We start from the raw sequence: 15,413 nt of genomic DNA on the forward strand, positions 1-15,413 counted from the left end.
GAATTTAGCCAAATCTCTTTTCCAATTATTAAAACATTTATCTCCTCCTAGTATTGGGATACTTTGAAATAAAAACATCATCCTTGGTAATATGTTCATCTTTATTACCGCTATTTTCCCTAGTAAGGAAAGATTTAATTTCCCCCATACTTGCAAATCATTTTTTATTTCATTCCATGTTTTCCCATAATTCTCGTTACTTAAATCTATAGTGTTTGATGTTAAATTTATTCCAAGATACCTTATTTTCTTTTTAATTTCCAATCCTGTAATTTCTTGTAATTTCACTTTATCTTTTTCTTCCATATTTTTCACTAGTATTTTGGTTTTCCCATAGTTTAATTTGAATCCTGCTAATCTGCCATATTCATTTATGCATTCCAATATTCTAGGTGTACATTGTAGGGGATTTTCTGTTGTGATCATAACGTCATCTGCAAAGGCTCTTAACTTGTATCTTTTTTCATCAACTACTATTCCTCTTATTTGGCTATCCTGCCTTATTTTCTTTAATAGAGCCTCTAATACTATTATAAATAACATTGGGGATAGGGGGCATCCTTGTCTTGTACCTTTAAAGATATTGATTTCTTCTCCAAATTCTCCATTAATAATAATTTTTGCTTTCTGTTGGTTATATATTGCATTTATACCTTTTTGGAATTTTTCGCCTAGACACAATTCTTTTAATAGTTTTTTCATAAATTCCCATGAGACTTTATCGAAAGCCTTCTCCGCATCAATTGAAATCAGGGCTGCTTGTTTATCTCTTCTTACTTGTAGATATTCCATTATGTCTATTATATTTCTAATATTATCCTTTATTTGTCTTCCTTCCACAAATCCAGCCTGATTTTTATGCACTATTTTTCCTATAATTTTTTTCAACCTGTTAGCCAATAATCCTGCATAAATTTTATAATCCGAAAAACTGCCTTCTGATGTCTTCTAAAAGTCAGATAGTTGTTTATTTCCTTGACATCTTACGCGAGGGCATTCCAAAGGGCGGGTGCCACTGCCAAGAAACCCCTCTGCCTGGTTCCCTGGAACCTCACTTCTCACAGTGAGGGAACTACCAGAAGGCCCTCAGAACTGGGTTTCAGGGTCCAGGCTGAATGATGGCGGTAGAGATGCTCCTTTGGGTATACAGGGCTTTAAAATTTAGGGCTTTAAAGGTCAGCACCAACACTTTGAATAGTGCTCAGAAACATACCAGGAGCCAGTGTAGGCCATTTAGGTTTGTAATTTCTGGTTTTTAAACTGTCATATAATTGAAATTTGATTTTTTTATGGTTCGCATTTGTTGTAAGCAAAAAGACGTCTCTGAAAAGACAAAATCCTGCTGGTGTTTACGTGTTCTTTTTTGAATTTGAAAGCCTATGAACTCCACAAGGAATTCATGTTCCAGAACACAATGGTCCATGCTGATTTGAACACCTTATGCTGGGATGTACAAACAGCAATCCCCCAAGCCACTTAAATTGGCATGCTTAGCTTTAAGCTGGCGCAGTAAAATGGCTTAAGAGATTTGTGGCTGTACAGTCCATCTCTTCAGCTGCCTGTTAAAAAAAGGTGGTGCAGCCACAGGACACAAAACACATACACACACACACACACACACACAGAGAGAGAGAGAGAGAGAGAGTGTACCATTCTTTGGGTTGGTCATGGACCGTTGGAAATGATCCATTGTTATAATCTGCCCAAAGAATATTTTGCTAAGTCTTCATGATCTTTTATCAAACATATTTATGTGTTAAGGTTGTGAAAGCCTTTGTGGTTTTGGCACCCGACTACGTTTCCCGCGACCCAGAAGCACTGATTAAGGAGCTACAGGATCACGTCAAAAAAGTCACTGCCCCTTACAAGTATCCTAGAAAGGTAAGCCATGATCTAGCTTCCTTTAGATCCCTGCACTGGCTTCCGAACTCTGCCCGGTTCCTGCACAGGCTTCATGTCCTTGCCTTCAATACTCTCCATGGCTATGTCCCTGCACCTGCCAGCTTTTACATCCTTCCTTTGGGCTCATTCAGCTCTGCCACCCTGAACCTCGTGGATGTGTCCTTTTCTCTAACATGACCCCACCCTTGGTTTCTCCTTATTCCTGCAACTTCTACCCAGAATGCTTCTGTAAGTCCACCTCCCCTTTCCTTCAAATCAATCCTCAAAACTCATCTTGTCCACAGAACGAACCCTTCATCAAATACCTTTCTATATCTAAACTGAAGTGCCTGAAACTGAAAAACACATCCATCTCTTATTTACTCCTGCCTTCATTGCCTTCCCTCTCCTCTAGTATTTCCCTTGTGCCTTAGGAGACTGTGAGCCCCTTGGGGCAAGGCTCTGTCAAACCTTTGGAAAAATGCCATAGTCAATCTCTGAAGCTGTGTACACAGCATACATTTAAAGCATCCTAGGAATCCTAGGAACCACAGTTCACCCCTTAACAAAGCTACAGCACCCTTAACAAACTAGTTCCCTGGACTCAGGGGCAGAGGTAGTTTGCTTTAAATATTTGGTGTGTGTGCAGCCTGAGAGATGAATGAGAAGATACCTTGCAGGGAACTATCCTGCACACCTGAACCCAACAGCATTGCCCTCACATCAACTGGTGAACTGCTTTAATGTTTGTGTGGTTTTTAATTGTGTTATAATGTCCTGTTTTAATTGTATCATAATTATTGTAAGACACTTTGGCATTTTTCAAGGAAACTGTGGTATACAAATATTTTTTAATAACTAAACATGAAGGATGGTTGTTGGGTGCTTCAGAAACTCTTTGCAGCCACTGCCCAGCAGCTAAGCCCCTACCTTACCTGCCCCACACCTGGCATCAGGTGTAGGGCGGTGTCAAGGCAGGAGTTGGGGCAAGTCAGCAATAACTCACAGAGTTAACTCTTCATTCAAAGAAGGAAACAGCACAGGCCTCGTGATCATGGCAACCCTTCCCAGCAGGTCTTGCCCCAATGAAGCTGTTGCAAGAACTGAAGGTCCCCACCTTCCCACTGCTCTCTAAGACTCCTCTCCCCAGCACCCTGAGGCTCCTTCACCATACCACCCTTTGCTCTGCCCGCTTCATTCCTCTTCGTCTTCTGGGAGATCAAGAGGGAGGGGAGCTGGTCACAGCTGAAAGGGGAGACTCCCTGGCTTCTTCGGCGGCCTGCCTCATTGCTGCCTCTTGGTCCCCTTCCGTTCCTGCCTCTGCTTCTGCCTCTGAGTCTGCACTGCTCTCTGCCACAGCCTTTTCCTTCTCACTAAACCCTGTTGCCTCTTCAGCTTCCAACACCACCTCCTCCGTTTGCTCCCTCTGACCCCTCATCCTTGTCCTACCACCAATCCCCTGGCTCTGGGCCGTCCTCTCTTGGGGGTTCCCCAGCTGGTGCCTCTCACCATTCCTCAGCATCCAGCCAGTCCACAACAGGTGGTGTAGCTCACAGGCTGGAAGATCCTCCATCCCCGAAATAGGGGCAAGTAGAGCCCTACTGTTTGCTTTCCACAAACAGACTCCATATAAAAAAAAACCTTTGTATGTTTTGCCCCCTTTGGCTCACTGTAATTCCTTCTCTTGTCCAACAGGTGGAGTTTGTGCCACATCTGCCAAAGACAATCAGTGGGAAAATCAGAAGAAATGAATTGCGCAAGGCAGAGTGGGGGAAAGCTTAGATTTAGCTGTTTACTTCCACAGCGCCTGTTCTGAGTTTTATATTGGTTCCTTATGTTGCAAGATCTTGCCATGCCAGCCTCTGTATTTAAATCCCAATGCTGCAGCTGTCACACACACACACTGCAAAAAACACCCCCCCAACCCTCACATACCCACTCCCTAGGAGTTTGAGGTATATTACAAGCAGTGCAGGATCAGACATTTGGGGAATATCAGTGGTTGAGCATCTCCCTCCGCCCATTCATATAAAATCCTAAAAGCGTCTTGCAAGGTTGAGCAAAGCAAAGCATAACTCTCATTCCAGATGCTGAGTCGCATGCAGAAAAGAACACAGTGTACTCTGGAGAAAATGCCAACACAAAGTTGATTCCAAAGCTCAGAAGCTTAAAAAATCATCACGAATCTGCAGGGAGCTACAAGAGCAAGCTAGACATGTAATCAAGCACATTAGCCAGCTCCTTTCCCCACTCCCTGTAGAGGCAGAATGGAAGGGTCTCGATCTGTTCAGATCTCCTGTTGACCCAACAGCTTCCAACACACAGGATGATGGAAGTATCCACACCCAGCCCACCGAAAAAATCAGGGGAGTGCAAGTTGTTGCAATGGGGACATAGTTGTCCCAAAGCAAGTGAACTATCTGGGTTTATAAATAAGGACCTTCACAGCACTGTTGAGACATGTGCTCATTTCAACATTCCACCTAGTTACTGGCAGCAAGCTTCTTTGGGCACCCCTGCTAGAAAGCCCTTCTAGAGACACAACCTGGCCGCAACCTAAATAAGTCCAGTCTCTATTGTGCATCAGGGTGATATAAACTACAAGGGATCCGGTGGTCACCATGCAAGAGTAGCATCCCCACCAAAGCTCCCACCAACGATGTACTATGCTGAATGATGCCGGCATCATTGAAGCAGGAGAAAAGGCTTTTAATTCAGCTGGACACAATCCAGCCAATATTAAATTCTTACGTCAGTGGGGCCTGAAGCGTGTGATAGTGACTGATCATACCAGGAATATTTTTTGTTTCTGCAACAACCGGAGGCCCACATCTGTGCTTAAATATCCTCTCCCCCATCCATGTGTAAGCAAGCTCCTAGGATTATAGTTAAGAACAACAGAGCAGACTTTTAAGTATTAATATTTCTGCATATGTAACTTCCCTACAGTGCTTAAAGAGCTATCAAAATCAAAAAGCTATCAACAGGCAAAATCCAAACTGTTAAAACAGAAAATCGTTTTTATTTCATATTTTATTTCACTTAATTCAGATCATAAAAAATGGTTAGCTAAAAAATTCCAGCCCGGACCAATATCTCCTGGGACACTGAAAGCACTATAGGCACAGTATTTCACAATATTGGCAACCATTTTCAAGCCAATGCCAGGTTTCTCATGCATTCAAGAAGTAAGTCACAGAACTCTCCTGCCATGCTATGCAACAACCTCATTCCATTTAATGTGCTGAGTTTGTTTAATTTGTTATAGAACTTCTACCTCTTTACTTTCTGATTGATGTGGGTTTATGTTAGCTCCTGTCTTTGATTTAAACTTCTGACTTTTCCCAAGGGCTGTGTACCAGCCTCAAGTATGGTGGTAATGCCCCAAAGTAAACAAAACATGTTTTGTCAGAAATAGAGCATCAAGATAAGAAAAGTGCTTCAGTTTTACTGTGGAATTTAAGCTGCTATACTGGAAGGAAGTCAACCTCCAGAATTCCAGGCCACACTTCTATTGTACTTCACTAATAAAAAATCAATATGGATATAAAACTTAAAACCATGATAACTTCTTTATGCACTATTTCTTTTAAAAAGCAAGTGTTCCAAAAGCCTGTGCTACCGATTCTCATGGAGCATGCATGTGTTTGCAGTTATCTAGTAATGGAGACATAATCTGTGATAAACCTAAAATATAGAAAAAGCAGGATAACTTTAAAAGGCAAGACCAACTACTGATCCTCATTTGGTTTATCCTCAGCAATACTGTCAAAATCCTTTTAGGGATGCCCATGCTTTTACTTCTCACTTTAGAAGCTTATAGACAGCCCATTTGCAGCGTGATTTGGAAGAATATTCTGAGATGGGGAAACAAAGCTAACAGCCTCTTTCATTTGTGATGGTGTGATAATTTTTCTCCATGAAGAAGGAGGTCAAGGAGGTAGTCCTTGGCTAGGTTCGCATAGAGGGTCGGAGAACGAGGGTCTTCTTTTCAGAATTTCCTGATGAACTGAAACTGTGTCCAGGACCTGGCAGCCCCAGAGCACTGGAGGTAGGGACTGTGAGCTTCTCCTTTTGAAGAGTATGCTCCCATATGAAATAACCGCAGCCCTTTCTATTCCCCGCCTGCTTTCCAACTGGGCAGCTATAGAATGCTTTGCCATGATTCGGACCACCATTCGAAACATTTAGCCTTCTGGCCCTTCGACCGCATCTGCACAAAGGAGGGGTCACTCTCCCAGTCTCTGCAGCCTTTAAAGGCTGGTTTAAGTTGACTGAGGAGTTTAAGATGCCGAAAGGGACACGGTAGGAGCCGAGCCTCCTGACTAGCTGGGAGGTACTAGGCGTTGCGCCTTTGTCTTCATAAACTATAAAGGGTGGTTTCTTTGCTGGAGGAACTGATTTTGGACTGGAAGGCTTCCTTTTGTGAGCTTCAGATGACAATCTGAAAGGGGTTCCATTTGACACATCAGTGGAAGCAGCACTTGCTTTTGCAGTGGGAAGCTTAAACGCAGAAGTATCTGAGAACGTATTTGGGGCTATGCTAATGTTATAAATCGTAGTGCTGGGGCTTTTGTACACAACAGACTTGGGGAGTTCCAGATTCAGAGTAGCATCCGCAACACTTTTAGATCCCAAGTTCATCGTGTGCGACTCATTCAGATCCATCTTCTCTTCAACGGTTAATGAACTCTTATGGTTCGGGTCATCCTCCTGCTGCAAACTTTCATCATCTTGCGATGCTGGTATTAAAGCTACATCCTCCCAGTTGGCCAGCGCTGATAAACAATCTGAAGTGGTACTTATGTCTATATCTGAAATACTGACGGAGGAAAGAGTGGTTGAGACTAAAACCAGTCCTGGATTATGCACTGAAGAATTAGAAATTGGGTGCCTGTTATTTAGCCCACTCTGGATGCCCAAAGAGTTATGCGAAGGCTGAAAAGAGCCAAGAGGGGAATTGAGCCTTTCAACCAAGCAGCTTTGGACACTACTACATCTATCAGTCTTTGGGGCATCTCTCGACAGAACATGGGTGTTTCTATGCAGATGAACAGGACTGAACTCTTGCTGTTGGTTTTCCTTGTTGTTTTTAATTCCTGTGGTAACTCCAGCATTTTTGCTCTCATCCAGACATGACATTCCTGCACCATCATTGCTTCCCAAAGGACTTCCTTCAGTAGGTTTTGGAGACAAAAACCTGGCAATGGAATTCTTCGCAGGAGGTGCCTAAAGAATCCATAAACAAATAAGATATTGTGGGAACCGCAGGAAAGAGGTGTCAACAGCCAAGTGAGAAAATGTGCCTCGGAATCCTCCAGGAAGAAGATCAAGTTCAAAGTCGTTTCAGCAAACTTACTGTCTTCTTGGCACATATGTCAAGTAGAAAAGCCACTGACCTTATCCAAAGATTTAGTGATTTTCATCACACACCCATCGCAGATCATCTTCCATGCAAGGCGAGCAGTATTCCGGGAATCATCCAGCCCTTGAGAAAAAGAGAGATGGTGCTGTTGTTGACCAAGTCAGGCAAGTTAACTATTCTGTACTCACACAACCCTTTCTCACTGCTTAACAAAAGAACCTGTAGGGATACAGCTATGCACAAAGCATCCTTGTATAAGACGACCCTAGTATAAGTATAATATTTGGTGATGGCAGGTAGTAAGTCCAGGGAGAATTGAGTTCCACTCCCTGCTTGGTCCTAAAGTGCACTAAGTGACTTTGAGTCACTCTGCCTCCCAGTCTGGTCCAGCCCACCCCACCGGGTTGCTGCAAAGATAAAAACAGAAGGAGGTAAGGAACAGTAGGTACTGTCCTGAACTTTTTGTGTGTGTGTATTTTAGTAGTAGTAATGTGTGTAGTAGAACTCACTACTGATAACTAGAAATATTTCCATACATACACACATACACACTTAAAAACTCACTCACCAGAATGCTCCCGTCCTGAAAATATGATCCCCACATCCTGCAAAGCACCGTTTAGCCCACGTGGCTTCCGACAGTAAAAGAGCTAAGAGGAAATAAAGGTTAAAGACATTAGCTGCTGTGCTCTGTTCAACTCGAATCATGGCGGGTGCTCATAGGCACAGCACAAAATTTAGTTCTTCATATACACCTTTCTTTAGCACTGGTGTGGGAAGCCTGTGGCCCTCTAAACATTGCTGAATACACCTCCTATAATCCCTGACTATTGGCCATGCTTGTTGGGGATGATGGAAGTTAGGAGTTCCACAACATTTAGAGGGCCAAAGGTTCCCCACACCTGCTTTAGCAAGTCAAAGAACTGAAAACACTCCCATCAGTGCTCTGATTACTAAATATTCAGGAGCAATCATAAAATGAATCTGTATTAAGTGATATCTATCATTTTTAAAATAATGAATATACTACATTTATAAATGCAATAAGCGTATAGACACTTAAAAACTTTAAGATAAGCTACCTCAGAGAGATGACCCAGAGTCACCCATGGAGCCGAGTTTGGGTCAGGGGATGGCTTATTGTTGTACATTGTTTAAAATGTTTGTTTTCCTTCTGGGATTGTACCCTCAAGTGTGTTTTATAAGCTGGTCTCCGACCGTAATAAATTATCTATCTATCTATCTATCTATCTATCTATCTATCTATTATACTACATAGATCATATCCTTCCTCAAAAAAAAAAAAAATCACTGTCCCATCTTACTCACAGGGCTGTCTACCACCAAAGGCCCTATGACAAGGAATAGGAGACCAAAGGAGATAGGCAATGATGATCTCAGGTGACCTCAGACTGTTCCCCCCTGCCCGCACACAGTGACTGCACTATGGAAGGCAGCCTGGAGACTTGTTACGCTTTTCAGGCATCTGGTTGGCTGCTGGGAATGGAATGCTGGACAACATGAGCCACTGTTCTGATCCAGCAGAGCTCCTCCTGTGAGCTTATTGCAACCTTATTAAATTATCTTATTTCCCCCCCCCCATGTATTTCTTTACTTTGCTTCCTTAAAGGTGGGATATGGATAATATAATAAATAATACAGACAGGACCAGAGATGGGTCATATACCTAGGAGGACTATGTAAACATGTGATCTTTATGTCACCAGTGAAGGAAAACACTTAATGAATAAAAGAAGAGAGATGGAAAGGAGTAAAACAGATGGGAGCACTGAACTAACATGACAGTATTATAAGCAATGTAGAAATGCAGCAAAAGTTACATTTCATCTGGCAAATGATCTAGCTTGCAGAGTTACATCATGACCACTGCAATCCAAACAATAAGCAGCTCTCAGCTAGCAAAATTGGCCATTTCCGCATTCCTTTCATGAATATTACACATATGCAGTCTAATCTCACCTTGTAAGTTGCCCTGAGATCAATCCAGGAGTTTAAAACATCTGGTTTTCTCAGCTGCTTTCTTTTACACTCGTATTGCAAACACACACCCAGGTCCCAGTCTGTAGAACAAACAAACTGTCATAAACCTTTCATGTTTTATGCTTTGTTATTGTTTCTAGCTTTCTTCCGTGGGGAATAGTAACTGTGTCTTATCAGACAGCCATTCCTCGCCAGGCTAGAAACATGAGGAATTAAAGTAGGAAAAGATACCTAGGGACTAAGTCCGCTCTATGGTGTGATTGTGAAATGCACACATAACTGCTGAGGAGTACGCAATCCACAACTGTGCATTGCACCTCGCAACTCAGAGTTTTGTGTGTATTCTACCCAAGAAAAACCTCGTTTTTCTTTTGCTTTCTTAAACCAGTTTCTAGCATATGCTGCAAATACAGCCTTGAAAGTTCAAGCTTTTTAAAAAGGAAGTGGAAAAGCAAAGTCAAGAGGGTTGAATCACTTCAAACCACTTTCAGCGTGAGAAATCAGATTTTTAAAAAGGTACTATGAATTACCTGACCATGTAACAAAAGCACATAATTTTCCTTCTGAAGAATGACCTGAACTGAAAACAATGTTTTTTTCCTTCTGCATTTTTTGAATCCATTTAGAAAACTGAGACAGGCATATATGAAGAGGGACACCTTCATCAACTTGGTTCTTAATAGAAGAGAAAAAGATACATTTAGTATTTTTGACAGTATCCAAGTGTTGCTTTACACTCAGCCTTAACACAATTCATTGTCAGGCATAGTGAAACAGGGTCAATAACACCTCAGTGGTTTCAAAACCAACTGGAAACTATGAGCTTAGCTTGCAAATTGACTGCAACATGAAACAATAAAATTGTACCTGCTTTATGCCAGTTAGCTCAGTGCAAAATTCAGAGAGAATGGGATGTTCCTGAGGCTGCACGTACATGTGGAATTCAGATTCAATCTCTCCATTCAAGGTGTTTAATAGAACTGCTGGAAATTCAACTAAAGAAAGTACATTTTCATTCCAAATCAGGTTTATTTTAAAGAAATAGCATTCTTAAAAATGCAGTTTTACAAATGGAGTTAAAGAGTGCTGGGTCAAAGGTTTAAGGTCCCCCGCCCCCTGGTCATAAAATACATTGGGTCAGTTATATTTCCTTACCCTAACCTACCTCACAGGATTGTTGTGAGTATAAAAGGGAGAGGGGATTATATAAATCTTTCTAAGATCCTTTGAGAGAGGAAGAGATAAAAATGCAATTAATTGCAACTGTGCCCCAGGTTTAAACAAGCTAAACATTTCAGCATGTTTTAATAGGGGTGCTGCAGAAAGAATGTAGTTGGTCAAGGGAGCCATACTCAAAAAAGTTGAAAACCTCTGATCTAAGGGCATGGTAAGAGGTGTGCCCCAAATACCAGCTGCTGTTATGTTCCAGTACCCACCTCCAGTCATTCATGTAAATTAAGTATCAAAATATGAATACTTTACATGTAGAGTTTGGGATAGGTAGGTTGGGAATTATATACAAATAAACTGCATGAGCAATGTTTTGATAGCTCCATTATTAATCTACCGATCACACAGAAGCAGTTCTCAAACAACATTACTAAATCTCCACTTACTGATTTCTTGAGTGTAACATTTTCTGCCTTCTTTCCAGCACGTAGACTCAAAATCAATAATTATTAAGTAGTCAAACAACTGCCCTACAAAATCAAGCGAGGATTGCGTTATTTGCAAGAGCAAAGACAGTGATTTTTGCTTTGCAATTCAGACACAGTACTCACTCAGTTTGGGTTTGCCATGATTCTGGCCACCGGGCGATGTTTTAGAAATTCTTCTAATAATGCCAAGCTGTCTACAAAAATAAAAATAAAAATAAAATAAATACAAACACATACTGAAAAATTAATCTCTCAATAGCAGAACAGTATTTTGGGGGGTAACCAAGCGATCGAGATTCAGGCCTGAGGCTCCCAAATCCCTTGAGAAAAAGTGTGGAGAACAGTTGGGACAACTAGTAATGAAATGCAAGCGGCCCAACCTGTAACCTATTTACACGAAGCTCAAAAAAAATGGGATAAAAGGGGAGAGAATGGGGGCAAAATGGGGGTTTGTTCCAGACATCTGGCAGCATCTTCTCACCAGCTCCCTCCAAACCCTTATTTTAAACACCCAAACCTTCCCAAGGGAAAAGAAACACACAAGGCTTGTTAACCAGGGTGGTGCAGTGGTTAGAGCACCAGACTAGGACCTGGGAGAGCAGGGTTCGAAACCTCACTCAGCCAAGGAGCTCCCTGGGTGACCTTGGGCCACTCACTGCCTCTGAACCTAACCAACCTCACAGGGTTGTTGGGTGGATTAAATGAATAAGGAGGGGGCAGTGCGCTGCCTGGAGCTCTTTGGATGAAAAGGCAGTGTATAAATGAAATTAATAATAATAAAAATAATAATAACCCGAGAGCCCACTAGGGAAATGGAGGAAAAGGAGGATGCAGCGCCTGTTGTAGGCCTCACCTGGCCAACTTCTTCGTCGCCATGGTTACGGCCTCCCACTCCCATCCCCCATCCCCGACGCTCCACGCTCCACGCTCCCCACTCCTCTCCGTTTCCGGCCTCCGTTTTGAACAGCCCGCGGATCCCGCCTCTTATCGATGCCGTCGACAAATCGGCTACTAGGGTCTGGTCCTTCTGACTTCCGGGGAGCTCTCCGTTCTTCTCCGGAGTCCCCGCTCGCGACTTCTCCAACAGCCTATGCGGCGCTCCGAGAGAGCGGGTGGGTGGGCGAGTAGCCTAGGCCGAAGGAAACGATTGCCGATCGAAAGCTTTTCCTCGATTGGGAGCTCCGCTCTGCACCGCGCGAAGGCAAACGGAGGAAGAAGGTGAGCGTCTCTCCTGCTTAAACGACCGTCGTTCTTTGAAAGGCGTTTCTATGTCCCCGGGGGGGACGGGAGAAGCGGCTATGCGGGGTTTGCCTTCAGAGGGCAGGAGGAGGAGGAGGAATCCCGCCCCCCCTCCCCGGATAAACGCACATGGCTGCAGGTCTCCCAGCGGTCTACTCTGAGTAGTGCTAACATTGGCTCTGTAACCTGCAGTCTTGAGTCTCCTCACCATCATTGCACACGCTGTGGGTGTCTCTGCACCTGCTCCATGCTATTTAGGCTGCCATGCACACCATATGCTTAATCCTGGGAGCTGTAGTTTGTTATGGGTGCTTGGAATTGCAGACTACGGTTCCCAGGATTTGGGGAGAGGAAATCTGTTTCAATTGTATGGTGTGTATTACAACCTTTTCACGACACAACATTTATTTCCTCCCTTTATTATTATTATGCATGTCATACCCTCGCAACATTTCTCCGATGAAAATAGGGACCTCCCGTTCCATAATGATAATTTTAGTATTTATACCCCACACAGCTTACTGGGTTGCCCCAGCCACTCTGGGCAGCCTTCAGTACATATAAAAACATTTTTTAAAATACCACTTCCCTATACAGGATTGCCTTCAGATGGCTCGGGGGGCTGGATAACTATACCCTCCACCATTTCTCGAATGAAAATAAGGACATCCTACCATACCCTCCAATATTTCTCGAATGAAAATAGGGACATCCTAAGGAAAAGTGGGACATTCCAGGATCAAATCAGAAACCAGGACGGCTTCTCTAAACCAGGGACGTCCCTGGAAAATAGAGACACTTAGAGGGTCTGGCATGTTGCTATGTGCTTGGCTTCACCAGAAGTATGTTTGTTCCATAATGGCTTCCCCTTCAGTTGTGGATTGGATCTAGAATAACATGACAATCCTAACCATGTCTATTCAGAAGTGTGCCCTGTTGAAGTCAATGGGGTTTCCTCCCAGGTAAGTGGGAGTATAGTTGCAGCCTAGGTAAACGGAGCTTTTGTCCTGTTGAAATCATTAATACAGATTAATTATGATTTACTTTTAAGTACCATTGTTAATTTGAGTGTTCTCAAAGGGGAGGAGGCCTGCAACAGCAGTGTGGGGTGCTTCTGTTTCTAGGGCACCCCATTTCATTGCCCCTTATTGAAGGCAATGGAGAAGTTGAAGACACCAAACTCCCCACTGCTTTCAGTGTGGTATAGGTTGCAATCATTGGCACATCTCCTAGAGAGTAAGCCCAATTAAGTTCAGCAGGACTTCTGAGTGCACAAACGTAAAACATAGAACAAACGTATACTGTCTTGTGACCATAAATAGCTTAACTGGTTGGAACCATTGTGTAAATGCTCCCAGTTACTATTATTTATTAAATTCGTATACCGCCCTCCATGCATAGATCTCAAGGCAGCTCACAACACAAAAATACAAGATAAGAAAACACACACACAAAACAAGAGAACGAAAACAAAACAGTAGCCCCTACTCCCTCCCACAACACAGTTGCACCATGCTGAAACCCATTTCCAATGTGGCAGAACATTGCCCTGGTTTCCTCCCAAAACACACAGACTTGTAAATAAGAAAGATGTCTTTATTCAGATGGCTAGAAGTACAGGCTCAGCAGCTGACACAGGACTCAGGAGTTCAAGAGCAGGGCAAGAAGTTCAGAACCAGACAGAAGCAACGAAGATGTCACAACAAGTTTCACCACCCATCCTACCAAGCTTTTAAAGCTGAGACGTGGTGTGCTCACTCAGGAGACTCTTGCCTTGTGGGGATGTTGAGATTCCGAGTGTGCTCTCTCATGGGGTAGATGGGGCTGCTTCCATCTGTGAAGGCAGCTCCTGAGTCTCGATGACAAGCACCTTCCTGATCAGTTGCCACTTCCTGTCAGCCATAACCCCCTTGGCAGATCAAAACCCTATCCTGTGGTTGCCAAACAGCCCTCCAGATGTTTTGGGACTACAACTCCCATCATCCCTAGCTAACAGAACCAATGGTCAGGGATGATGGGAATTGTAGTCCGAAAACATCTGGAGGGCCGGGTTTGGCCACCACTGCTATGCAACCTCCACTGAGGCTTTCTGCTCCACATGTGGGTCGGAGGGGAGAGCTCCCATCCCTGCTTCCTCTTCCAAAGCAACTGTAGTTGAGTGAAAAGAGGAGATTTGCCTGCCTCCAACCCAGGTTCCCACAATCCACCCCACCACCCCATTTCCTCCTCTTCTGTCTGTGCCTGCCAAGGGATGCCAAATCGTCTTGTGGGGTTCGTTATATTTTGTTCAACTTAAATCTGTTTCCAGCTATTTTATTTCCTGATTCTTCTTTTTGACAGATACAACACACATACACACCCCAAGAAAAAAACCCCAACCCCATACTGATGGACGAAATGGATACAGCAACCCATGTCATGAAAAAGAAACGGCCCCGTGAAGATAATGAAAAGACAGAGAAGGTTAAAAAGAGAAGGAAGGTTGATGAAAGCGATGTTTGCCAAAACCAGCAGAAAGCTAAAAGTGATGTAAGTGTTCCTGCTATTGCAGGAGATCTGCTCTCAGTTCTGTGGATGAGCCCCTCAGTCTCCAATCTCAGCAAAAAGTAACAATAAGTTGTGTACTAGAGTAGACCCATTGGAAATAATGACCCTACGTTAGTCACGCCTATTAACTTCAGTGGGTTAACTCTGAATAGGACTAGCGCTGGATACAACCCCATGCTTTTTTAACAGCTTTGACTGTTGCCCTGGCTACAGCCATTTCTGGACCAGAGTAGCCTGACCACAGTTTTCAGGGTGCTGGTCACCTCCATATTGGATTAGTACAATGCACTCTTTGCAGGGCTTCCCCTGAAGTTGTCCCAGAAACTGCAGCTAGTACAAAATGCAGCAGCCTGAATGCTCACTGGGCCAAAATCCAGGAGAACTCTTGTAAAAGGCCATACTTGATCAAAAGTGGCCATCATATTAAGACACATCACCTCCAGGCCATGCTTGTGTGAAGCCAGTGTGCTCCTCCCTGAATTCTGCAAAATTAAACTCAAGCTTCTGGCCCTCATGAAATCAAGACAAGACTGAAAGCACTTTGTAGGTCAAGTCTTATAAACCGAAAGGTAGGAAAGCAGGCAGCCAAGTCCCCCCCCCCCCATTTCTAACCCTGCAAGGTCGTTTTTGAGAGGATGACTCATGTGTTTTTTCACAGTCAGGGTTGTTAACTTCCCAGCGGAGGATTTTTGCAAATGGCACATCCAACTGCAGTCACTTGG

General features: G+C 43.4%; 4 protein-coding genes across 6 annotated transcripts in view; 2 read left to right on the plus strand and 2 right to left on the minus strand.

The window, feature by feature from the left end:
• Window positions 1-5,433, plus strand: part of LOC128402161 (acyl-coenzyme A synthetase ACSM3, mitochondrial-like) — a 22,543-nt gene extending 17,110 nt beyond the window's left edge. The window contains exons 13-14 of one of the 2 annotated variants that reach the window (XM_053366116.1): window positions 1,762-1,881; window positions 3,577-5,433. In XM_053366116.1, the coding sequence (XP_053222091.1) occupies window positions 1,762-1,881; window positions 3,577-3,663 (207 nt within the window). In that variant the 3' untranslated portion in view covers window positions 3,664-5,433. Of the gene's footprint in view, window positions 1-1,761; window positions 2,407-3,576 lie in introns of those variants that run through there. The other variant, XM_053366115.1, reaches the window with a different exon arrangement.
• On the minus strand, window positions 4,884-7,031 carry LOC128402171 (ERI1 exoribonuclease 2-like). Its single transcript, XM_053366134.1, has one exon. The coding sequence runs from the start codon at window positions 7,021-7,023 to the stop codon at window positions 5,833-5,835; it is 1,191 nt and encodes a 396-aa protein (XP_053222109.1). The 5' UTR covers window positions 7,024-7,031; the 3' UTR covers window positions 4,884-5,832.
• LOC128402178 (ERI1 exoribonuclease 2-like) lies at window positions 6,949-11,845 on the minus strand. The gene is made up of 8 exons (XM_053366147.1): window positions 11,759-11,845; window positions 11,029-11,099; window positions 10,864-10,947; window positions 10,115-10,242; window positions 9,778-9,922; window positions 9,227-9,327; window positions 7,815-7,896; window positions 6,949-7,369 (listed from the first exon to the last, which is right to left on the minus strand). The coding sequence occupies exons 1-8, from the start codon at window positions 11,779-11,781 to the stop codon at window positions 7,260-7,262; spliced, it is 744 nt and encodes a 247-aa protein (XP_053222122.1). The 5' UTR covers window positions 11,782-11,845; the 3' UTR covers window positions 6,949-7,259.
• Window positions 11,846-12,032: 187 nt separating this feature from the next.
• REXO5 (RNA exonuclease 5) overlaps window positions 12,033-15,413 on the plus strand; it is a 42,819-nt gene continuing 39,438 nt past the window's right edge. For both annotated transcript variants that reach the window (XM_053366113.1, XM_053366114.1), the window contains exons 1-2: window positions 12,033-12,123; window positions 14,485-14,673. In XM_053366113.1, the coding sequence (XP_053222088.1) occupies window positions 14,533-14,673 (141 nt within the window). In that variant the 5' untranslated portion in view covers window positions 12,033-12,123; window positions 14,485-14,532. The remainder of the gene's footprint in view (window positions 12,124-14,484; window positions 14,674-15,413) is intronic.

The sequence above is a fragment of the Podarcis raffonei genome, chromosome 14 (genome assembly GCF_027172205.1).
Source record: "Podarcis raffonei isolate rPodRaf1 chromosome 14, rPodRaf1.pri, whole genome shotgun sequence".
NCBI lineage: Eukaryota > Metazoa > Chordata > Lepidosauria > Squamata > Lacertidae > Podarcis > Podarcis raffonei.